Source organism: Sciurus vulgaris, assembly GCF_902686455.1.
Source record: "Sciurus vulgaris genome assembly, chromosome: 7".
Lineage (NCBI taxonomy): Eukaryota > Metazoa > Chordata > Mammalia > Rodentia > Sciuridae > Sciurus > Sciurus vulgaris.
In genome coordinates this window covers 34,287,070-34,313,215 of record NC_136467.1, presented here as the reverse complement: position 1 = coordinate 34,313,215, position 26,146 = coordinate 34,287,070, and the positions used below count along the sequence as shown (strand labels likewise).

The following is a 26,146-nucleotide window of genomic DNA, read 5'->3' as shown; positions in this document are numbered from 1 at the left end:
GTATTTGCTAACATTAGCTTTGTGGCATAATATATGGTCTGTTGTAGAGAAGGATCCATGTGCTGCTGAGAAGAAAGTGTATTCACTCTTGGTTGGATGGTATATTCTATAAATGTCCGTTAAGTCTAAATTATTGATTGTGTTATTGAGATCTATGGTTTCTTTGTTCAATTTTTGTCTGGAAGATCTGTCCAGTGGTGAGAGAGGCGTGTTAAAATCACCTAGTATTATTGTGTTATTTGGTCTATTTGGTTTCTGAAATTGAGAAGGATTTGTTTGACATACATGGATGAGCCACTGTTTCTGGCATAGATGTTTATGATTATTATATCTTGCTGATTTGTGCTTCCCTTAAGCAGTATGAAATGACCTTCTTTATCCCTTCTGACTAACTTTGGCTTGAAGTCCACATTATCGGAAATGAGGATGGATACTCCAGCTTTTTTGCTGAGTCCATGTGCATGGTATGTTCTTCCCCATCCTTTCACCTTTAGTCTATGGGTATCTTTTTCTATGAGGTAAGTCTCTTGCAGGCAACATATTGTTGGATCTCTCTTTTTAATCCAATCTGTCAGTCTATGTCTTTTGATTGATGAATTCAGGCCATTAACATTCAGGGTTATTATAGAGATATGATTCGGTTTCCCGGTCATTTGGTTCATTTTTTAAATTTTATGTATTTATTTGTTTGACACAGCTTGTTTCCTCCTTTATTTGACAATTCCTTTAGGATAATTCCTCCCTTTGCTGATTTGCTTCTTTGTTTTTCATCTCTTCCTCATGGAATATTTTGCTGAGAATGTTCTGTAATGCTGGCTTTCTTTTTGTAAATTCTTTTAGCTTTTGTTTATCATGGATGGATTTTATTTCATCATCAGATTTGAAGGTAAGTTTTGCTGGGTATAAGATTCTTGGTTGGCATCCATTTTCTTTCAGGGCTTGAAAAATATTGTTCCAGGCCCTTCTAGCTTTTAGGGTCTGGATTGAAAAATCTGCTGATATGCGTATTGGTTTCCCCCTGAATGTAATTTGGTTCTTTTCTCTCACAGCCTTTAAAATTCTGTCTTTATTTTGTATGTTCGGTATTTTCATTATAATGTGCCTTGGTGTGGGTCTGTTGTAATTTTGTGTATTTGGAGTCCTATAAGCCTCTTGAACTTGATTTTCCATTTCATTCTTCAGATTTGGGAAATTTTCTGATATTATTTCATTGAATAAATTGTTCATTCCTTTGGCTTGTTTCTCTAGGCCTTCCTCAATCCCAATAATTCTTAAATTTGGCCTTTTCATGATATCCCATAGTTCTTGTAGATTCTGTTCATGATTTCTTACCATCTTCTCTGTTTGTTCAACTTTGTTTTCAAGGTTAAATATTTTATCTTCAATGTCTGAGGTTCTGTCTTCCAGGTGATCTATCCTATTGGTTATGCTTTCTATGGAGTTTTTAACTTGGTTTATTGTTTCCTTCATTTCAAGGATTTCTGTTTGGTTTTTTTTCAGTATCTCTAACTCTTTATTGAAATGCTCTTTTGCTTTCCGTATTTGCTCTTTTAACTGTTGATTGGTGTGATCATTTAATGCCTGCATTTGTTCTTTCATCTCCTCATTTGCTTCCCTGATTATTTTAATTATGTACATTCTGAACTCCCTTTCTGACATTTTTTCTGCTGTGGTGTCATTGGGTTTTATTGATATAGTATCTAGGTTTGTTTGGGACATTTTCTTCCCTAGTTTTCTCATATTGGCCAGATGTCAGTGGGACTCTGTGATATTGCAGATTTCCTCTATTTGCTTATAGTGTCCCTGTAGATTTCCAGTGTATCACCTACCAGCCTTCAGTAGCCTGAAGTCTTGGATTAACCTGATAAGGCAGTGCTTCCGAAGAACGCTGCCCCTAGCCCGCTACTGGTTCCAGGGAGAGAGACCTGGAGAGGTCTCCTGCTGCCCTACCCTGGTCCCAGAGGCTGCTTGCAGGTCGGAGGTCTCCACTGGCTTGGGGACTTGTAGCTGGCTCTGTGTAGAAAGGCTCTCACTGAGCGGTCTGCCCCGAGAAGCTAGCCTAGAAAGGTGCTTCCCGCCGGAGGGGGCTGGGCTGCTTGGGGAAGTCCCTGGCTGCCCTGTCCTGGTCTCTGAAGCAACCTGCGGGCAGGCCGGCCGGAGCTGGCCGCGCACGCTGGTTCTGTGCAGAAAGGCTTTCACTGGGGGGCCTGCTTCACGAGGCTGGCGAATCTGGCCCTGTGGGAGGAGCCCACGGCCAGAGTGCTCAGAGCTGCCTGGGGGAGACTGTATCTGCCCTGTCCTACTCTAATAAGCCACCGGAATCCGGGCCTGCCGCCCAGGCAGCGCTTCACCAGGTGGGGGAGACTCACCCCGTGTCTCTATTTTATTCTGAGTTTCTCAATGCCTCCCCTTCTTGAATCCTGGGTTCTGGAGCTACTGGAGATGCGATCACCCTCTAGTCCGCCATCTTGGATCACCCCGTGGAAAAAGCCTGCAGCTGGAGGGGGGCAAGGCTGCCTGGAGAGGTCTCTGGCTGTCCTGCCCTGGTCCCAGAAGCTGCTTGCGGGTCGGAGGTCTTCGCTGGCTTGGGGACTTGTGGCTGGCTCTGCGTCAAAAGGCTCTCACTGGGCGGTCTGCCCCGAGAAGCTAGCCTAGAAAGGCGCTTCCCACTGGAGGGGGCTGGGCTGCTTGGGGAAGTCCCTGGCAGCCCTGTCAAAACTATACTATTTCAATAATCATCAAGGAATCACAGTATAAACTAAATCCATATATAAATCCATGTGTATGTAAAAAGTATACACTTAATTGCAATAGAAAAGTCTAGATAAATCAAACCATAATGAGGCCAATCTCACCAACTAACCTAGACCCTCCCTCAAAATAAAAAGTAAAATATACTAGGGATATATCTCAGTAGAAAAGTATCCCATGGCTCAACTTCCAGCAACACAATAAAAAGAAAAGAAAAGAAAAAAGTGAAGGTGAAAATTAGCTAGCTCAGGAGGAAGCAAGGTTCCTATACACCACAGCTCCTCTCCTGCTGGAAAATGGCATGTGGAGATTTGATCATGATAATGGGCCCATGTGTCAATCACCAGCATCTGGGTAGATGCTGGGCCACAGGCACACACCTGCCACACAGTATTAGAAATAAGAGTTGAGGATGCCCTGCAAGGATAAGGAAGTGGAAGAGGGTCTCTGCCACTGCTGTGCTCCCCACCTGGATGGCCAGCAGAACTGAGGGTACAGTGCCCCACAGGAGGGCTCAGGCCTGCAACTCCAGAGACTGTGGAGAGTACCGGTCTGCCAGCTCCTTTACCTGCACAGTCAGCCCCGCCATTCCAACAGCCTCCCTCCCCAGGCTCGTGATGCCACTGCCCCCTCACCATTTCCAGGTGTTCAGGAGTCAGTCCTTGTCCCTAGGGACCTTCAGCCCCTGCAGAGCAGAGCAACCTGGGACTCTGAAGCAGGAGAGTGAAACTTAGTGTTGAATGGCTGATACAGTGGTCTCAGGGGAAATGAGTTTCTTAATTTTTAAGAAGGAGAATACTAACAACTCTTAGGGTTATTTTGAGGAGCAGATGAAAAAGTGCATTAAATGTCTACCATAAGGGTGATGCTTCTCAAATCCAGCAAGTCCTGATGGGCACCCAGTACACGCCAGGCAACATGCTCAAGGCATGGGCCTGAGAAGTTATCGCCAGGCTCTTTCCCAGCGTCTTGTACCCTGTAAATGCACGTTTTCTTCTTTGCTCTTTATCCACCAGGCCCATCTAGCATAGTAACCCTCCCAGTAGAGGTCACTGACAGCGCTTAGAGTTACATCTTAGTAAATAAAATGCCTCCGTGTACTTTTCTGTGTGTGTGTGTGTGTGTGTGTATGTGTGTGTGTGTGCGTGGTTGTGTGTGCACACACGTGTGCTGGTGTAGGTATTTCCATTTTGAAACTTTGCTGTTCTTTGTGCAGCATATTCACCTTAATTTTATCATCTTCATAAGGACCAATCCTATGGTAAAACTCTCATTTTCTGAGGAAAGATAATATCTTTCTTTACTTAGGTGTCTGTTTCATTTTAAGTCTCCAGGCAGAAAAACTTAAATCTTAAACTATGTAAGAAATATTCAGGCAAAATGGAGATATATTGTGTTTTGTTTTCACCCAAGTACTTCTGCTTATAATTTGTGCATTATTAGTAATCTCTAGACTCCATCAGAACGGTGGTTAAAACAAAAGCATATTTTTGACTCCATCCCTGTATTGAAAATCACCTTTTATCTTTAAGGGTTTCAGCTCCCAGGATTGTAGAGTGAATCTGGTCCAGAGTAGGAGTCAGGTCACCTTTGCTCCAGTTCCTTCTCAGCCACTAATAAGGAGCATCAACTCCATGTGTCTCAGTGTTCTCATCTTTAAAACTGAGTAGCGTACCCCATCGACTTTTAATAGAGACGAAATGAAGAGTTGTTTACCAGTGGTCTTTGACAACCAATGGTGTTTGAAGAGTATGATTTTTCACATCTATGGTGAAGAGTTATATTCTTTTATTTGTAATAATACTAAATTGCTAATGTATGGTCAGCTTTCAGGTGTATATATGCAATCTAGTTAATGCTTTTTAGTGACTGTGTGATAGTCCTTATTATGGCCATATGGTAACTTATCAACCATTTCTTTTTTTGAATTATTATTATTAGAGAGTTATGGTTTTACATAGTAGTTGGGTTCATCCTGACAAACTCATACATGCATGAAAATCAATTTTAGTTCATGATCCTTCCTTTTTCTTCCCCATTTTCCCTTCTGTCCTCCCTCCCCTCTCTTTCTCCTTCCTTTTCTTCCTTTTGCTCATCAATTAATTTATACTTAATTGGTTCTTTATGTAATCTTATCCTTCCTTCCCTCTTTCTTTTATTTTACCTTGGCTACTGTATATGTGACAAAACATTTGACTTTTGAGTTTCTGAGTTTGACTTATTTCATTTATATAATCTTCTCCATTTCCTTCCATTTACCAGAAAATGCCATGATTCATTTTTTTTAATGGTTGAGTAGAACTCCATTCTGTGTGTGTCTCTCTCTCTATTTATATATGTGTGTGTGTGTGTGTATATATATATATATATTACAATCTCTTTTTTCTTGAATATTTTTGTTCTTTTTAGTTATACATGACATTAGAATGTATCTTGACATATCATATATTCATGGAGTATAACTGCTCATTTTTGTGGTTATACCTGATGTGCAATTACACTGGTCATATATTCATATATGAACATGGAAAAGTTATGTTCAGTTAATTCTACTGTCTTTCCTATTCCCATCCCCGCTTCATTCTCCCCATTCTGTTCTGTCCAATCCAGTGATCCTTCTCTTCTACCCTTCTTGTCACTCCTATTGTGAGTAAGTGTCCACATATCAGAACATTTGGCCTTTGGTTTTTTGGTATTAGATTATTTCACTGAGCATGATACTCTCTAGTTCCATCCATTTACCAGCGAAGGTCATAATTTCATTCTTCTTTATGACTGAGTTATACTCCATTGTGTATATACATCACATTTTCCATTTGTCTGTTGAAGGGCACCTAAGTTGGTTCCATAGTTTAGCTGTTGTGAATCAAGCTGCTATAAACATTGGTGTGGCTGCATCACTATAGTACACTGATTTTAAGTCTTTTGGCTGTATACTGAGTAGTGGGATAGATGGGTCAAATGGTGGTTCCATTCCAAGTTTTCTGAGGAATTCTCATACTGCTTTCCATAGTGGTTGCACCCATTTGCAGTCCCACCAGCAATGTATGAGTGTACCTTTCCCCTGCCCCCCATTCTTGCCAACATTTATTGTTACTTTTTTTTTTTTTTTTGGTGGTGCTGGGAGTTGAACCCAGGGCCTTGTGCATGTGAAGTAAGCACTGTACCAATTGAGCTATATCCCCAGCCCCTTATAATCTTGATAATTGCCATTCTGACTGGAGTGAGATGAAATCTCAGTTCAGTTTTAATTTTCATTTCTTTAATTGCTAGAGATGATGAGGATTTTTTCATATATTTGTTGACAATCATATTTCTTCTTCTGTGAAGTGTCTGTTCAGTTCCATTGTCATTTATTGACTGGGTTATTAGTGTTTTTGGTGTTAAGTGTTTTGAGTTCTTTATATATCCTGGAGATTAATGCTCTATCTGATGTGCATGTGGTAAAGATTTTCTCCCATTATGTTGGCTCTCTCTTCAAATTCTTGATTGTTTCCTTTTCTGTGAAGAAGCTTTTTGGTTTGATTTCATTCTGTTGATTGATTCTTGATTTCAGTTCTTGAACTTTAGGAGTCTTGTTAAGGAACTGGGTTCCTAAACCGACATGATGGAGAGTTGGGCCTACATTTTCTTCTAGTAGGCACAGGGTTTCCGGTCTAATGCTTAGGTCCTTGATCCACTTTGAGTTGTTTTTTGTGCATGGTGAGAGATAGGGGTCTAATTTCATTTTGCTACATATGAATTTCCAGTTTTCCCAGCACTATTTGTTGAAGAGGCTATCTTTTCTCCAATGTATGTTTATGGCACCTTTGTGTAGTATGAGATAAATGTATATATATGGATTTGTCTCTGTGTCTTCTATTCTGTTCCATTTGTCTTCATGTCTGTTTTTTGTGCCAATACCATGCTATTTTTGTTACTTTAGTTTGATAATATAATATAAGGTCTGGTATTGTATGCCTGCTGCTTTACTTTCCTGGCTGAGGACTGCTTTGACTATTCTGGGTCTCTTATTTTTCCATGATTGCTTTTTCTAGTTCTATGAAGAATGTCATCAAAACCTTAATAGGAATTGTATTCAGTCTGTATAGTGCTTTTGGTAGTATGGCCATTTTGACAATATTAATTCTGCCTATCCAAGAACATAGAAGATCTTTCCATCTTCCAAGGTCTTCTTCAATTTCTTCCTTTATTGTTCTGTGGTTTTCATTGTAGAGCTCTTTTACCTCTTTTGTTAGATTGATTCCCAAGTATTTTTTTTTTTTTTTGAGCTATTGTGAGTGGGATAGTTTCCCTAATTTCTCTTTCAGTTGACTTATCACTGATGTATAAAAATGCAGTTGATTTATGAGTGTTAATTTCATATTCTGCAACTTTGCTAAATTCATTTATAAGTTCTAGAAGTTTTCTAGTGGAGTTTTTTTTGGGTTTTCTCTATATAGAATCATGTTGTTGGTAAATGGGGATAGTTTGAGTTCTTTTCCTATTTGTGTCCCTTTAATTTGTTTCTTCTAATTGTTTCAGCTAGAGTTTCCAGGACTATGTTGAATAGAAGTGGTGAAGGAGGGCATCCCTGTCTTGTTCGATTTTTTAGAGGGAATACTTTCAATTTTTCTCTATTTAGAATGGTGTTAGCCTTGGGTTTATTAGCATGGATAGCCTTTATAATGTTGAAGTATGTTCCTACTATCCCTGGTTTTTCTAGTATTTTGAACATGAATAGATGCTATGTTTATCCAATGCTTTTTCTGCATCTGTTGTGATAATCATGTGATTCTTGTCTTTAAGTCTATTGATGTGATGAATTACATTTATTGATTTCTGTATGTTGAACCAGACTTGCATCCTGGGATGAACCCCACTTGATCATGGTGCTTTATCTCTTTTTATTGTGTTTTTGCATGTGATTTACTAGTAGTTTACTAAGAATTTTTGGATCTAAAAAATTCAGGAATTTTGATCTAAAATTTTCTTTCCTTGATGTGTCTTCTTTAAGATTTCGGTATCAGGGTGATGCTAGCTTCATAGAATGAGTTTGGAAGGGTTCCCTCCTTTTCCATTTCATGGAATAATTTGAGGAGGATTGGTGTTAGTTCAGAGGTCTTTTAAGATCTGGTAGAACTCATCTGAAAATTCATCTGCTCTTGGGCTTTTCTTTCTTGACAGCTTTTGATGGCGTCTTCAATTTCATTGCTTGAAATTGATCTGATTAAATTTTCTGTGTCCTATTGATTTAATTTGGGTAGGTCATATTTCTCTAGAAATTTTTCAATGTCTATGAGTTTCTGTTTTAATAGAATATAAATTTTCAAAAGTTTCTGATAATTATCTGTATTTCAGTAGTGTCCTTTGTGATATATCCTTTTTCATTGTGAATTTGAGTAATTTGAGTTTTTTCTCTTTTTATTCATTAGTGTGGCTAAGTGTTTATACATTTTATTATTGTTTCAAAGAACCAATTTTTTTTGATTTTTTGAATTGTTTCTTTTGTTTCAATCTCATTGATTTCAGTTCTGATTTTAATTATTTCTTCTGCTTTTGGTTTTGATTTGTTCTTTTTCTAGGGCTTTGAGATGTAATGTTAGGTTATTTATTTGTCACCTTTGTATTCTTTTAATGGATGAGCTCAATGCAGTGATCTTTCCTTAATGCTGCCTTTTTAGTGTCCCAGAGATTTTCATATGTTGTATTGCTATTTTCATTTACCTCTAAGTATTTTTTAATTTCATCCCTAATTTCTTCTGCTATCCATTGGTCATTCAGTGGTGTATTATTTAGTTTCCAGGTGTTAGAGTAGCTTCTATTTTTATTTTATTGTTGATTTCTAATTTTAGTCCATTATGATCTGAAAGAATGCAATGTATTAGCTCTGTTTTTGGTATATGCTAAGAGTTGCTTTGTGGCTTAATATATGGTCTGTTTTAGAGAAGGAGCCATGAGCTGCTGAGAAAAAAGTGTATTTTCTCATTGATGGATCAAATATTCTATATATGTCTGTTAAGACTAAATTATTAATAGTATTTTTTAGTTCTATGGCTTCTTTATTTAGTTTTTGTTTGGAGAATCTATCAGTGATGAGAGAGGTATGTTAAAGTCACCAAGAATTATTGGGTTGTGGTCTATTTGATTCTTGAAGTTGAGAAGGGTTTATTTGATGTTTGTAGATGTTCCATTGTTTGGATAAATATTTAGGATTGTTATTTCTTTTTGATGTCTAATTTCCTTAAGCAGTATGAAGTGTCCTTCTTTGTCCCTTCTGATTAACTTTGGCTTGAAGTTCACTTTATTTGACATGAGGATAGAAACCCCTTTTTGTTTACGTGATCCATGTGAATATGTTTTTTCCCATCCTTTGACCTTCAGTCTGTAGGTGTTTTTGCCTATGAGGTGAGTCTCTCAGAGATAGCATATTGTTGGGTCTTGTTTTTTAATCAAATGTGTGGGTCTATGTTTGTCTTTTGATTGATGAGTTTAGGCCATTTACATTTGATGTTATTATTGAGATATGATCTGTATTCCTGGTCATTTTGGTTTATTTTTGGTTTTTAACTTGACTTAGTTTCTTCTTTGATTGGATTTTCCTTTAGTGTAGTTCTTCCCTTTGCTGGTTTTCACTTTCATATTTCATTTCTGCTTCATGAAATATTTTATTGAGTATGTTTTGTAGTGTGGTCTTTCTAGTTGTGAATTCTTTTAACTTTTGTTTATCATGGAAGGTTTTTATTTCATTGTCAATTCTTAAGCCTAATTTTGCTTAATTTTTTCTCCAAGTCAAATATCAAATATCAGATGGCTATTTGATAAGCCTAATTTTGCTTAATTTTTTCTCCAAGTCAAATATCAGATGGCTATAGGTATGTGGTTTGTCTCTGTGTCTTCTGTTCTTTCTGTTCCTTTGGCCTTTATGCCTATTTTTATGCTAGTACCATATTGTTTTGTTACTGCAGCTTTGTAATATAATTTCACGTTAGGTTTTGTGATTTATCCTGCTTTGCTTTCTTGGTTAATATTACTTTGGCTATTCTGGGTCTCTTATTTTTCCAAATTAATTTAATAATTTTTTTTTTTTTTACAATTCTGTAAAGAATGTCATTAGTATTTTGATGTGGATTGCATTGAATCTGTATATTACTTTTAGTAGTATGGCCATTTTGACAATATTGATTCAGCCTATCCAAGAACATGGGTTGTCTTTCCATCTTGTAAGGTCATCTTCAATTTCTTTTTCTAATGTTCTGTAATTTTCATTGTAGAGCTATTTTACCTCCTTAGTTAGATTAATTCCCAAGTGTTTAATTTTTTATTTTTTGAGGTTATTGTGAATGGTATGGTTTTCCTGATTTCTTGATTGGAGGAGTCACTTTTGGAGTATAGGAAAGCTATTGTTTTATGGGTGTTGATCTTGTATCCTGTACTTTGCTAAATTCATTTATAACCTCTAGAAGTCTTCTGGTGGAATTTTTTTTTGTATCTTCTAGATATAGGATTATATCGTCCATAGAGATAGTTTGACTTCTTTTTATTGTTCTGGCTAATGTTTTAAAAACTACATTGAACTGGTGTGTTGAGAGTGGACCACCTTGTCTTGTTTCTGAATTTATTGGAAATGTTTTAGTTTTTCTCCAGTTTGTATGATGTTGGCGGTGGATTTGTCATAAATGACTTTTGCAATGTTGAGGTAAGTTCTTTTGATCTCTGACTTCTCCAGTGTTTTTAACATGAATTGGTGTTGGATTTTATGAAAGACTTTTCTGCGTCTATTGAGTTGATCATGTGATTTTTGTCCTTAGTTCTGTTTAAGTGATTAATTACATTTATTGATTTGCATATGTTGAACCAACATTGCATCCCTGGAATGCAACCCACTTGATCCTGGTACATTATCTTTTTACTGTGTTATTGAATGCGGTTTGCTAATATTTTATTAAGGTTCTTTATATCTATGTCCATAAGGGATATTGGTCTATAGTTTTCTTTCCTTTATGCGTCTTTGTCTGGTTTTGATATCAGGGTTATACTGGCTTCAGAGAATGTATTTGGGAGTGTTCCGTCTTTCCAATTTCATGGAATAATTTGAGAAAGATCAGTGCTAGTCCTTCTGTAAAGGAACTCAACTGAGAATTGCTCGGGTCTTGAGCTTTTCTTTTTTGGAAGGCTTTAATTGCTATTTCCATTTTGTTACTTAGTTCTATTTAGGTTTTCTCTATCTTCCTGATTCAATTTTGGCAGATCATATGTCTCTAGAAATTTATCAATGTCTTCCAGATTTTCCAGTTTCTTGGAGTATAAAGTTTCAAAATAGGTTCTGACAATCTTTCGGATTTCAGAAGGGTCTGTGTTGATATCTCCTTTTTCATCTCTGATCTTGTTGATTTGGGTCTTCTCACTCTTTGTTTTGGTTAGTTTGGCTAAGGGTTTGTCGGTTTTATTTATCTTTCCAATGAATGAACTCTGTTGCATTGCTCCTGTGTATTGTTTTCTTCTTCTTAATTTCATTGATTTTGGCTTTGATATTAATTTATTTCCTGTCTTCTGCTGGGGTTGGGGTTAGTTTGTAATTCTTTTTCTAAGGCCTGCGATGGAGAAAGTTTATTTATTTGGGATCTCTCTAATTTTTTAATGTAGACATTCAGTGCTATAAATTTACCTCTTAAAACTGCTTTCATAGTATCCCAGAGATTTTGGTATGTTGTATCTTTGTTCTCATTTGTTTATAAGAATTTCTTGATTTCTATTCTTATTTCTTCTTTGATCCATTCTTTGTTAAAGAGAGTATTGATCAATTTTCATGTGTTTATGTAGTTTCTGTATTTTTTCTTGCTGTGGCTTTCTGGCTTCATTCCATTATGATCTTATAGAATTCATGAGATTATATTGGATTTTTTGTATTGGCTACAGTTTGCTTTGTGGCCTAGAATATGATCTATTTTGGACAAAGTTACAAGAACATTTGAGAAGAAGGTAAGTCAGCTTTTTTGGGGTGGAATATTCTGTAGATATCTGTTAGGTCCATTTGATTTATACTGTTGTTTAGGTTAGAGATATCTTTATTGATTTATGCTTTGATGACCTGTCCATTGGTGATAGGGTGTATTGAAATCATCCAGTATTATTGTGTTGGGGTCTATATAGGATTTAATGTTATGGATTATTTTTTCCATGTAATTGTGTGTGTTGACATTTGGGGCATAAATGTTTTACTATCATTATATCTTCTTGTTGAATTGTTCCCTTCACGAGGATGTAGTGGCCTTTTTTTTGTCTTTTGCTTAATTTTTGCTTGAAATCTACTCTGTCAGATATGAGAATAGCTACTCCTCCTTGTTTTCTTGGACCATATGTCTGGAATATTTTTTGCCATCCTTTTACCTTCAACCTGTGAATGTCTTTGCCTCTTATAAACAGTATATTGATGGGTTTTGTTCTTTGATCCATCCTGAAAATCTGTGTCTTTTAATTGGGGAGTTGAGACCATTAACATTCAGTGTTAGTAAGGATATGTGTGGTTTCCTGCCATTTTTTTTTTTTTTTTTGCTTTATTTTTTCCTTTCTTGATTCTTGTTTAGTGGATTATTCTTCTATTGAACTTCCTCTATGTGGAAGCTTTGGGAATTTTTAAAAAATATCTTCTGTGCAGTTTTTTATGTGCTTATGAATTCTTTTAGCTTATTCTTGTTGTGGAAAGTTTTTACTTGAAATACCTTTGCTAAGTATAGTAATCTTGGTTGGCAGTTGTTTTCTTTTAGGGCTTAGGATATCTCATTTTAGGCTCTCCTTGATTTTTAGATTCTGAGCTGAGAAATCATAAATGAAACTTTATGGTTTGCCTCTAAATGTGACCTGGTATTTCTCTCTTGTGACTTTTTAAATTTTATTTTATTTATTTTTTTATTAAAATATTTTTTATTTTTACAGACACATTTTGATTCATTGTACACAAATGGGGTACAACTTTTCATTTCTATGGCTGCACACAATGTAGATTCACACCATTCATGTTATCATACATTATATATATATAGGGTAATACTGTCTGTTTCATTCTACTATTTTTCCATCCCCACTGCTTCCCACCCCTTTTTCCTCTACACCCTGCAAAGTTCCTTCATTCTTCTCTTCTCCCCTGCCACCCTCCATTGTTATATATTGTCATGCACATATCAGACAAAACATTCGGCCTTTGGATTTTTAAGCTTGGCCTATTTCACTTAGCATGATATTTTCCAAATTTATCCATTTACCAGCAAATGCCATGATTTTACTCTCTTTATGGCTGAGTAATATTCCATTGTGTATATATACCACAGTTTCTTTATCCATTTGTCAATTGAAGGGCATCCAGGTTTTTTCCACAATGTAGCTATTGTGAATTGAGCTGCTGTAAACATTGATGTGACTGCATCACTGTAGTATGCTGATTTTAAGTCCTTTGGGTATAAACCAAGGAGTGGGATAGCTGGGTCAAATGTTGGATCCATTCCAAGCTTTCTGGGGAATCTCCATACTGCTTTCCAGAGTGGCTATACCAATTTGCAACTCCAGCAACAATGTATGAGTGTGTTTATTTCCCCACATCCATGCCAACACTTATTATTGCTTGCGTTCTTGATAATAGCCATTCTAGTTAGAGTTAGATGAAATCTTAGGGTCGTTTTAATTTGCATTTCTGTAATTACTATGGATGATGAGCACTTTTTCATGTATTTGTTGATCACCTGTATATCTTCTTCTGTGAAGTGTCTGCCCATTTCCTTAGACCATTTATTGATTGGGTTCATTGTATTTTGAGTGTAAAGTTTTTTAAGTTCTTTATAAACTTTGGAGATGAGTGCTCTGTCTGAAGTGTGTTTGGAAAAGATTTTCTCCCACTCTGTAGGCTCTCTTTTCACATTATTGATTGTTTCCTGTGGTGAGAAAAAACTTTTTAGTTTGAATCTATCCCATTTATTGATTCTTGCTTTTATTTCTTGCGCTATGGGGGTCTTGTTAAGGAAGTCTGTTCCTAAGCCAACATGATGGAGATTCAGGCCTACTTTTTCTTCTGTTTGGTGCAGGGTCTCAGGTCTAATTCCTGGATCCTTGATCCATTTGGAGTTGAGTTTTGTACAGGGTGAGAGATAGGGGTTTAATTTCATTTTACTGCATATGGACTTCCAGTTTTGTCAGCACCATTTGTTGAAGAGGCTATCTTTTCTCCGTTGTAAGTTTTTGGCACCCTTGTCTAGTATGAGGTTGCTGTACTTATGTGGGTATGTCTCTGTGTCTTCTATCCTGTACCAGTGGTCTACCTGTCTATTTTGGTGCCAATACCATGCCATTTTTGTTACTATTGCTCTTTAGTAGAGTTTAAGATCTGGTATAGTGATACCTGCTGCATCATTCTTCCTGCCCAGGATTGCTTTGTCTATTCTGGGTCTTTTGTTCTTCAAGATGAATTTCATGATTGCTTTTTCTGTTTCCATGAAAAATGTCATTGGTATTTTAATTGGAATTGTATTAAATCTGTATAGCACCTTTGGAAGTATGGCCATTTTGATACTATTAATTCTGCCTATCTAAGAACATGGGAGATCTTTCCATCTTTTCATCTTCTAAGGTCTTGCTTAATTTTTTTTTTTTTTTGAGAATCTCTATCTCTTTGTTGAAATGATCTTTTGCTTCCTGCAGGTGCTCTTTCAGCTTATTGGTATTATCATTCATTGCCTGCATTTGCTCTCTTAGCTCATCCTTTGCTTCGCAAATCATCTTAATCATGTATAATCTGAAGTCCTTTTCTGACATTTCTTCTAACATACTGTCATTGGATTCTATTACTATAGAATCTAGATTTGTTTGGATCGTTTTCTTCCCTTGTTTTTTCATGTTGTTCATGTATCTTCCCCTCTAGCAGTGCAGATCTGGGGTATTGCAGATTTCCCTCTATAGGCTTATAGTGGCCCTGTAGGTTTCCAAAACCCTTTCTTTAAGGTGAGATCAATATTAGCAGTGCCCAAATCAGACACCATGCAGTCCTAGACCAAATAGCCCTTATGAGGACAATAACAAAATTGTCATAATAAACAAAATGAGTTCAAATATTATCTTCAGTAAAATAAACAGGTTTGCAATAAGGTCTGCAGTTTCTAATGGAGGACAACGAGGATGCAGTGGGATGTAGAATGTGGCTGTTAATGATATAAGAAAAGAATATACAGAAGTTCTAGAAAATAGAAAGGGTGAGAGCGTAATCAAAAGAAATCGGATGTTTGTTAGCATGCAAAAAAGGGAGAAAGCGACTCTGAGGGAACAGGTAAACAAAAGGAAAAGAGAGCAAGAAAAGTAAAGAAATAAAAACTTAAGTTTTTTCTATAAGGAGAAAAAAGAAAATCTACTGTCTAACAGTCATATACTAATGAAACCTCCTAGTGTTCAGTAGCCTGATGCATGAGAGGTACCGGACAATGAGCTTCAATTCTCCAGCAGGCGTCTCAGGATGAGATTTGCCCCACCCAAAGATCGGAGCTACGGGCTTCCAGGATTATCCAAGATGGCTGCTCTGGCTTTGAAATATGTTGGCAAATGGGAGCTGCTGCTCGGGGTGTGGACGTGGTCAGCTGGAGGTCCTGGAGATGGGATGCGGTTGGTCTGGCAGGGGTCCTGGAGGTTGGGTGTGTTTGGTGTGGTTGTGGGATCCTGGAGGCCGGGTGCAATCAGTTGGTCTGGGGGTCCTGGCGGCAGGGAGCAGTCAGTCTATGTGAGGGCCCCAGAGGCAGGGAGTGATCGGTTGGGCTGAAGTATCCTGGAGACGGGACTCAGTCCACGGAACACTTTAATAATCAATGTTTTATAACTTTCCTCTGGTCTTTCATCAACCTTACTCTCAATGGGATCCTGTCAGTGGATTTTTTGGGGGATTTGTTTGCCTACTCTCAGAGGTGTTGGACTTGTACATCAATTGACTGGATTCCCCTTCCTCTTTTTTTGCATGTGTCCTTTCATGTGTAATTTTCTTATTTGTTCTGAGACTCTTATTGATGTATAGATTCTAAGTGTTGGTTCCTGCGTTCCCTCTTTGATTGTTTTTCCTTGGATACTTGTTTGGTTTGGGGCTTTCGTTTATTTCTCTCTTTGAGTTGGAGTAATGTCAGGGAATATTTAGTTCAACAGCAGAGTCTCTAACCTGTGAACTTTTAGAGTCCCTGTAGGTTCCCAGAACCTCAGAAAATGGGGTGAAATGAACAATAGCAAACATCAAATAAAAATGACTGGTGGGGTCAGCAGTTGTCAACAGTAAGAACAATAACCATGAGCTAGACCTGACTTCAAAGCAAACAGCAGGTGTCAACTATATCATCTACAGTGGTAATGACTGAATTAGCATTAATGGTGGAGACAAGAATTATATAGGCCAATTAGCTCTGAAAGATGGTAAAAATACACTTATTTAAGGGAAAAGGAAATGTGTTAGGAAGTTAGAATAGACTTTACAATTTCAAAAAGTGAACAGAGATGTATCAGGTGATTTTTACATGGAAGGAAGGGAAAAAAATAGAAGAAGCATGGTATTGAGAAAGAGGGAGAGAGAGCAATAGAATTTGGCCCATTAGAAGGAGGAGATAAGAGGGGAGGAGAAACAAGAGAAATAAAAGAATGAAAATAATACAAAACCAATGCACAATATACAGTCCAACAAATCTGAACCCTCAAAACACAGTGGTAAAAGTAGAAAGAAGTAAGTGTTACATGTGTATGCTCCTGGACCAATCAGCACAGCAAGAATTCACATGCATTCTCTCTCTCTTACACACACACACACAGAATAAAAAATAAAATTAAAAAAAATTTAATCTTAAATCTTGGTGAAGAATGACTCTCTTCTGAGGTGGTCAAAATAGTTGACCCGATTGTGTGGCCACTGTCTATGTATAACAGTCTTTATTTCAAATTCTTTTTGAGTTCTGTGCTGATAGAACAAGGTGTGGGAGTTGTTAACCCCTTCCTGTTTTTGTGATGCTCTCTGTGCTTCCAGTTGGAGCAGCCTAAGATTGAACCTGTTTGATAGAAAACTCAGCTTTTCTTCTCACCAGTATGGGATGAGATGGGTAAGGAAGTACTGTCAGTTGGCATTTTGTCCATTTGAACCAATTCAGTGCACTCCAGGGTATAGCTTCTGCAGTATTCTTTGAGGGGAGTTCTAACAGGTTTTGCTGAAGTCTAATCAGACCTCAGGAGCTTTGTTTAGTGGGTCCATCTTTGGAGAGATTAGATTGACCTGCCTTATGTTTAGGCAGTAACTGATATCTTTTGCAGGTCTGGTTCTGAGGAGCCTCACTGCAGGAAAGAGCAGTGGCGGGGGGGGGGGGGGGGGGGCGCGCTCCACTACTGCTTCCCAGGTGCACAGCCTTCTTGGGCTTAATCCTGAGTATAGTGAATCCCACCCACATAAACCCTCAGCCCACTTTAGCTGGTTACATGAGCCTCCAAAGGGGAAGTGAGTCAGGCTCCCCTTTGCCCTTCCCACTTGAATGCCCCTGGGTACATTATACTCTGTGCCTGTTTCTCTCACTGTTTTCAGACCCAGCCTGAGTCCCTTGTTAGGTGCCTGCTGGGATATTGTGGCTATGTTTTTTGTTTTTTGTTGAAATTTTTCATTTCCTGATCTTCTGGGTCCCCCTGTGTCTATGGTGGCATGCTTGCCCCAGATGGCTCCTGCCTCAGTTCTCAGTGACCTATTGAGATACAGACACACTTTTTAAGTACTAGGGTGCACTTTTCAAGCACCAGTGCACTGTGCAGCCTCTGCATCAGTTTTGATCAGGCAGCATTTTTGATCTCAGGTTTCTCCATACCAAGACTGTGATCCCCCTCCCTTTGTCTGTGGTGTATCTGCACTGGTGGCTGCTCTCTGGGCTCCAATGTATTCTTTCTTCTTTGTTTATTGTACCCAAATTTCTGAGTTCCTAAGCTGCTTTGAGTGATTTTTAGTAAAATCCCTCTTTCACCTACCTTGCTGAGCAGCTGTATACTCACTGCTTTGGTTCCATATCATGGTGCAACTTGGGATGCAGTTTCCTTTACCATGTCATCTTTCTAGAATCTAACCATTTCTTTATTGATGAAAGTTATTTACAGGTTTTACTAATTTGGGATAATGCTTTAATAAATATTCTTTACATGAAATTTTATGTAGTTGTACTTTTGTTTCTTTCTATTTTTTAGATTTGGAATTGCTAGTTTAAATGCTGTGAACTTTTCTCAGGTACTCTCCAGATTCCTTTCCCGGGGTTGTGGCACCCTCATTTCCCCACAGCCATTATTCCTTTAATTTTTTTCTCTGAGTCCCCCTCTCTCACTTCCTTGTGGGGAATCTCATTTATGTATCAGGCAACTATGAAGTTGCCTCACAGCTCTTTGATGCTCTGTTCTTTTTATTTTTCTTTCTTCCTTTTCTGTCTGTATTTTGTTTTGGGTGGTTTCTGTTGCTGTGTCTTCAAGTTTACTGATTTTTTTTGTTTGGCAATGTCTAGCCTGTTTTTATTACCAGCCACTTAATTTTTCTCAGACATTGCAGTCTTCATTTCTGTAAACATGATTTGTTTGCTTGCTTTTTATAGTTTGAATATAAAAAATACACTCTACTTGACTTTTTGAATGTTGGACGTATAATCACAATAATGATTTTGATACCCTTTCTGCTAATTTTAACATCTACTCTGTGTCTCTTTTGATTAGTTGTTTCATCTCCTCATTATGGATCATATTGTTGTATTTATTTGCATTATTGATAATTTTTGATCAGATGTTACTACCCTTGGGAAATTTACCCATCGTGTCACTTGGGTGCTGGATAGTTTTCTATTCCTATAGATACCTTTTGGCTTTGCTCTGGGATACAATTACTTGGAGATTGTTTTTTTTTGGGGGGGGAGGGGGTCTTGCGTCTTACATTTGTTAGGTCGTACTAGAGCAGTACCAATGAAGAGCTATTTTTTCCCCTTTCCTGAGGCAAGATCCTTCTGTTTTCCCAGTGTCCTATGAATCTTTTTTTTCTATTTGCAGTGCTGGGGATTGAACCCAGGGCCTTGTGCTTACGAGGCAAGCACTCTACCAACTGAGCTATCTCCCCATCCCCTATCCTATGACTCTTGACTGACTAATAGAACAAACAGTATTTCTGACTCTGTGTAAATACTGGACACTACTAATCCTTTTGGACACCGTTAATCCTTTTGATTGTGTTTTCCCTCAGCTTCAGTAGTTCCTTGCAAAATGCACAGATCACCACTAAACTGGAATATTCTAGAGGATTTCATTCCTTTATAGACCTAAAGAGTTTTCTGCCCATGCAGGTCACAGGTCTCAAATACTCTGTTCTCTGAGCTCTAGCTGGTCTCTTCTCTCAGGTCTTTTTTCCAGCCTAGGGAGATGGCTGGGCTCCATTTGGTTTTCTCCTCCTCACAGAAAGACCTATACTGTCAAGGATGTAAGTTGGGGAAATTGAAAGGCTCATCCTGTTTGTTTCTTTCCAAGGGAGAATTCCTGTTATTCCATCTTGGTTAGAAGGAGAAGTTTTAGATATGAAAGGCTATAGATCAGCTAGTCCTTTTATGTATATGTGAAAACTACTAAGATATTCAGTGAAAATCATCATGATGTCAGGAAAACAGTTATTTGTTAAATGTTCCCTTTTCAAATTAGCATTTTTGTGTACTTTATCTCAAGTTTGAAATCATTGGAGATTTAACTATAACATTTGTTATCACACATTATTTTTCTCTCTTTTTAAAACAATCTTTGCCATAAAATAGTTATCTTTTGAATTGGCTCTTATGTAATTAAAGAGAACTATGAGTTACAGTAGCACTTTTTTGTGTTTTCTTATTTTCTTCAGAGACTGCAAAAAAGACATTTCAAGAAAAAGGCATCCTGGCAGGAGAAAGCAGAAGTTTTAAGCCTCACCTAACTTTTATGAAATTGTCAAAAGCACCATGGCTTCGTAAGAATGTGAGTGCATGTTTATTGTCAGTCTTGTTTTACCAGCACACATGAGCCTTCATCATGGTTGGGACATGGGTGACATTTGTAGTGTTTTTTTTTTTTTGACACCCTACCACTGTTGCTTGGGATTCCAGGTCAGTTTGGTTCTGATTCCTAAGGATGCTGAGTATGCTCATGGGTCTCCATGGAGGCTGTTACAGCTGTGACCTCATTCGCCTTGATGGCTGTTTTGTTCATACTCTGACCATCATTTACCGTTGCTGCTTCTGTTGCCACAAGTGATTCATCCCTTGAGGAGTCTTGAGCTGTGCCAGAGTTCAGTTGTGCTGCTTTCTTGCTTGTGTTTTTTGCATCCTACTGCTCTCAGAGCTTCCTTGCTGGCCTGCATACACTGTGCTGCTCGTTGCAACTGGGTTCTTCAAGACAGGGAATGCTTTTCCTACCCCCTTATGTAGGTCTTTCAAGGTTTCCAAAAGACCACCTTGCTCTACCAGAAGATGCTTCCATTAAGGGCCTGGAGCAAGAATACCAGAGGCTGGGCAACCCAGTAACTGAGGGACTCTCCCTCCTGAGGTATCTGAAAGTGTTTCTCCCTATGGATGGCAGCAGTGACAAGCTAAGGCACATGTCTTTTGACTTCCTCTACTTGGGTGATTTCCTTGTGCCCTCTTCTTTCAGAGGTTGGAGCAACTTTTGACTTTCTTCTGGATTTGTGGGTATTTCTCCTAGAATCCTAAGGGCATCTTCCCTTGTTTTTCCCATTGCAGCCTAAGGGGTTCTTCATACAGATTCAGACATCTGATGGCCTCCTCTGATATGTCAGAGTCTTGGGGATGGGCATGCAGATTAATATCCCCCTGCTCGCCATGACCCTTGCTGCACTTAAGACTCATTTGCAGCTTTGTAAGTGAAGGTCATGCTTATTAGTAAGTAGAATTTTTTTTTCTCTAAATTTAGCACATTTTATATTTAATGTCTGTCCTTGGAAAGTTTTTTTCTTTTTTTATCCTTAAAACTTGAGTTTGAGTGATTCACCATCCTGCAGTTATGGGTTTTCTATAAACTATTTGTTAAAGATGTCCTTAAAAAGATATCTTGCATGTTTTTTATAATTATGCTACAAATCAATAATATCTTTTTATGTACTTTCCAGAATATGTTAGGTAAAAATAATTTGTGTAAATGATAGATTTTGAAATCTGGAATAACAGCTTACAAAACTTATAGACTGACAGTTTACCTCTTTACCCATTATCTTTCTCATTTTGCTTTCAAATGGATTGTCCTCTTCCAAGTGGTTTCACAATTAATCACAGAATGACAAATCAGTGGTGAAGGTAATATCCCCATTTCAAAATGTTTCTTATCTGTAAAATATTAACTTTGAAATAAGAGCATCCAAGGACATTTATCAAAGGAATGTTTACTCCAGAATCTATATTTCAGACTACACTTAATCTTGGCAGTTTCACAGAATTAACTCCATCACCCTATAGAGAATGGATATGACTTAGAAAGGTTAAATGCCTTAAATAAGTTCATATTCTTGTTATAGAGTCTTGTTTATGCATTTAAGAATCTATCTATCTCATGCTCAGTTACATGTTCTTCTCTCCCCTTGGCCAACTTCAGTTCATCCAGATTTATTTCTGTTAAGCAGAGGTCCTTAATACAAGTCATACTCGTTCAACAAATATTTATTGAGTGTCTACCATGTTCTAGATTCTAGGTGGTAGACATCAAGTGATGTTCAAAATGGAAACAGTTCCTGCTTGAAAGCTAAATAAAAACCTAAATCAGATTGTATTTTATTTGGATTAGAACATATCATCTATAGAAAATAAATTGCAGTGGCCTCTCCTTATCCCTGGAGGATACATTCCAAGACCCCCAGTGAATGCCTGAAACTACGGATAGTTTCATGCATATGCTATGTTTTGTCCTGTTCATAGATACTTGTGATAAATTTTCACCTTCTCACTTACAGGAAGCACTTTACAATTCCTTTTGGTTTATCCAGAATCACTACTCTAATACTTTTGGGCCATCATTAGATAAAATAAGGGTCATTTGAATACAAGCATTGCAGTATTGTGGTGTTTGATCTGATTACTGAGAAGGCTACTGAGTGATAGTAGGATGGTAGTGTGTACAGAATGGATGCGTTGGGGAAAGGGATGATGTGTGTTGGATGGGATGGGGAGGGACAGCACAGGATTTTATCACACTGCTGAAAACAGTGTACAAGTTAAAACTTAGGGATTATCTATTTCAGTAAATTTTCAATTAATATCTTTGAACCATGGTCGACCATAGGTAACTGAAGCAGCAGAAAAAGGGGGCTACTGTGTGATTTTATCATCTCTCAGAAAGCCAAATTAGAATTTTTTGGTTTTAACTTATGGAACAACTCTATTTCAATTACTGTTACGACCATTAGTGTTCTGAAGGGAATAGATCTTTTGAATTTTGGGATTCATAAGTCTTCTGGAGTGCCTGTGGAAGCTGCAGAATTCTACTTTTTACCCTTAGATCTGGAGGTGAACCTTGTTCAAAAGGTGACATATGTGATTCTGATCAAGATGGTTTGCAGAGTACTATACCCTGAGTACACTTTGAGACCAGGCTGAAATATGTAACTAGCGATTTTTTTATTTTTGCAATGCTGAGCATTGAACCCAGGGCCTTGTGTATGCTAGGCAAACACTCTACCACTGAACTACATCCCCAAATCCTAGCAATTTTTTTATGTAGGAAATCCATTATAAAAGTTAAAACCAATAAGGAAAGGTAGCATACATATAAGTAGATTTTGTTTATTCACTTTAGTATCATTTGCAGACCAGGAATGCAGATTGCTTGAAAATACATTGCTCCTCAGTCTCTTTTTTCTTTACTTTTGTACATTTTCAACTGTTTTCTCTCTATATCCTAATTCTCTTCTAGGTGTTTATGTTTGGTCCACCCACTTCAAGTGAGTGCCATTAATTAAGACAGTAATGGAATTTGCATTATTCAAAGTTTTCCAGAGTAACAGGAGAGAGAGAGAGAAAAAGAGAGAGAGAGAGAGAGAGAGAGAGAGAGAGAGAGAGAGAGAGAGAGAGAGAGAGAGAGAGAGAGAGAAGGAGGGAGGGAGAGAGGGAGGGAGAGAGACGGGAGAGGGAGAGGATGAGAAAGGAATTTATTAGGGGATTTGGTTCATGTGATTATGGAGGCTGAGAAGTCTCATGACAGGTCATCTGTAAGTTGGAGACCCTGGGATGCTGGTTGTGTGACTCAGTCCAAGTCAGAAAGCCTCAGAACTAGGAAAGCTGATAGTGTGACTCCCTGTCTGAGGTTTTAGGCCTGAGAAACACAGGGGGCTGCAGTGTAAGTCCTGGAGTCTATATCAGTAGATTTTTTTCTTTCTTTCAGTACTGGAGATGGAACCCAGGACCTTGAGCATTCTAAGCAAGTGCTCTGCCACTGAGTTAAATTCCTAGCCCAGTCCTGGAATCCAAAGGCTAGGGTGCCTGGAGTTCTGATGTCCATGGGCAGGAGAGGGAAAGTGTATCCCAGGTTAGGAGATAGATCAGCACACTTGCTTTTCTTTTTATGTTCTTTCTGGGACCCTGGTTGTCTGGATGGTTTCCTCCTACATGGAGGGTTGATATTCCCAACCTAGTTCACTCAAGCTCAAATGCAAATTACCTCTGGAAATACCCTCATATTCTCATCCCTGCCCGCCCCACCAAATAACTGTTTATCAGGTTCTAGGTTTTCTTTAATTCAATCAAATTGAGCCTAAAATTAACCATCACAGAATGTATTACTATCTTTCCTCAGTGTTATTTAGATTGATGATAAAATAAGAGTTGGAGGAGGTGAAATAATAGTTTTTCCCCCACTTATATGTTGAATATAACTAAAGTACTTTATTTTTTATTTTAAAAGTTATTTTAATTATAAAGGTATTATCTGAATATATGCCCACTATAGAGAATTCAAATACAGCTCGTTAGCGTGAAAGTTATACAACTCAGCATCCTAATTTTGTTTATCATAATTTAAACATTTTCCCCCTAATGAATAATTATGTTGGTTTCTGTTTCTTTTTATACCAAAAACAATGATTTTTGTTTTTGTGGTGCTGGGGATTGAACCCAGGGTTTCACAAATGTTAGGCAAACACTTTACTACTGATTTACAGCCCTAGCCCTGAGCATCCTTGTTCACCTTTCTTTGGGTAGACATGCCACTCTTTCAGAGAACCAACTCTGTGATGTGGGATTATGAGACTAGAGGGTATTATATATTATAACTTTTCTAAAACATCACAAATTGCCTTTTAAAATAATGATGCCAGTTTACACTCCCAACTGTAATGTATAAGAGTAACCTTTGTTAGGATAAAAATTTGTAGTAGAACTATCAAAGATTATGAATGGAATTGGAATAGACTTTTGAACTGAGTTATGCTTCTGACATTGAAAAACAGTAAAAATTGTATTTTCTTTCAATAAGATGTCATTGTTGCAGATATTATTTTGATGAGTAAATTCTTTATGCATAAAGAGGTTTGCCAAAGCATTATTAATAATATGGAAAAATTAGAAATAACTTCTGTAACAATAAGAGAATATTTAAGTCATTTATGATAAGTATATCAATGACAAGCAGATATTGGGGACCGCAACAGTTTTTAAAAAGGTAAATAAAATGTAGACTGTATAAAGTTTAAAAATTTTATATATATATATATATATATATATATTTTGTAGTACTGGAGATTGAACCCAGGGTGTACTAACACTGAGCTGACTTCCCAGTTCCTTTAGCTTCTGGTATGCAGTGGTGGTACATAGTGAGAATGTTTGAAAAGGAGATAAATGAGATCTCCCTTTAAAATGCTCCCTTTTGAAGATTGGTACCAGTTGCTTTGTTCTTTGTATTTGATTTTTCATGAGGATACCTGGAAATACTTTTGGTTATGATACTGGAGTACTCCCGAGATGCTGGTGGTACTGTTATAGAGACAGACGTGATCTAATTATTGGTTTAAAAGCAGGGTGCTAGGGAGAGAGTGCTATGGATTAGTGTAGGCAGGTTTCCGTCCATTATTGTCTACAGGAGATGTAATGAGGTAGTTTCTATTTGTACCTCAATCGAGGTTTTTTCCCCATCATCTAGTAATTTTTTAATGATCTGAAGAGCTATCTTTAAAAAAATAGACTCAAAGTTGGAGCCATAATTAGTCTGTTTAAGGTAAAACATCTCATTAACCTAAAATGTGTGGACAGAAGACTGGTGCACACCATGTACTGTCCTCTCCCAGTAGTGGTCATAAAGATCTGGTGTGAAGATTGCCAGGGTGTTCAGGATGGTTTGCAGAAGTCCCTAGGCTTCTGGGGTCCTGTCTTCTGGTAGGGAAACTTGTTTGCAGATAATAGCATGTAGTAGAAGTAACCAAAAACCTAAAGGGGTAACTAATATTTCTATATATTATGTTCAGTATTTTCAAAATATAGAAACACTGCTTTGAATTTTCTGATGTGGAACTTCCTCTGCCACAGAATGGCATTCTGGTTATCTATTTTTTCTAACACCAGGAGACATTTGGTTAAAGCATGTGTCAGTTTTGCATATTCTTACTTTCATGAAATTCTAGTGGGTGTGTTACATGAGATAATATTGAAAGGAGTTGTACATTTTAGAACTATTCTGATGATCAATGTGTTTTGTAATTTTTTAATCAAATGAATGAAGTCTCAGAAAATCTCATTAAATTACTGTGTCTCCAAAATGGTAACTAAAGTTCAAGTTATTTGTACAGATTTCTGAGAATAAAGTTGTTTGGCCTAGTTAGTCTGCTGCTTCTTCAGGTATATGCTCTTTGTCGTGAGTCTTTTTGGATTTGTTTTTCTCATTGAATGACCTTGGGTTTCTGTGATTAATCATGGCAAAACCTGCTGAGTTAGAAGTGTGTGCTAACACTTGGTGGCAGAAGAAGACCAGTTTTAAATCAAACAAGTATCTTAATACAGATTTGGATTCTTCAAGAAATAAATGTGATCTGTTACTTAGTTGTTTTAAATATAAATTATTTTCTGGGCTTCTTAGATATCTCCCCTCATTTATGACTGTTCCAATTTACTAAGATAGCACTTGAACTAACAAAGATGTGGTTTATTAATTGACCCTTCCTTGCAGCAGTAGTTCAGAGTCAGATATTGTCAGACTTCAGAATGAAAAAAGAACATTTGAAAACTGTTAGGTACTGTTTTTACGTAGACTGTTTTTTTGAGTGCAGAAATTGATATGCGTGCAGCATGGACTGAGGCCCAAGTGGTGTGATGGTGAGCAGAAGTAGGGAAGAGGATGTGGCGTCACAGATAGGAGTGGCAATGGAAAGAGAAAAGGGGTGCATATGGATGAAAAT

At 37.5% G+C, this 26,146-nt stretch overlaps 1 protein-coding gene across 10 annotated transcripts in view; it reads left to right on the top strand.

Moving 5' to 3' along the window:
- Positions 1-26,146, top strand: part of AKAP7 (A-kinase anchoring protein 7) — a 205,448-nt gene that overhangs the window by 64,165 nt on the left and 115,137 nt on the right. For all 10 annotated transcript variants that reach the window (XM_079148206.1, XM_079148212.1, XM_079148200.1 and 7 more), the window contains one exon: positions 19,622-19,734. In XM_079148206.1, coding sequence (XP_079004332.1) covers positions 19,622-19,734 — 113 coding nt within the window. The remainder of the gene's footprint in view (positions 1-19,621; positions 19,735-26,146) is intronic.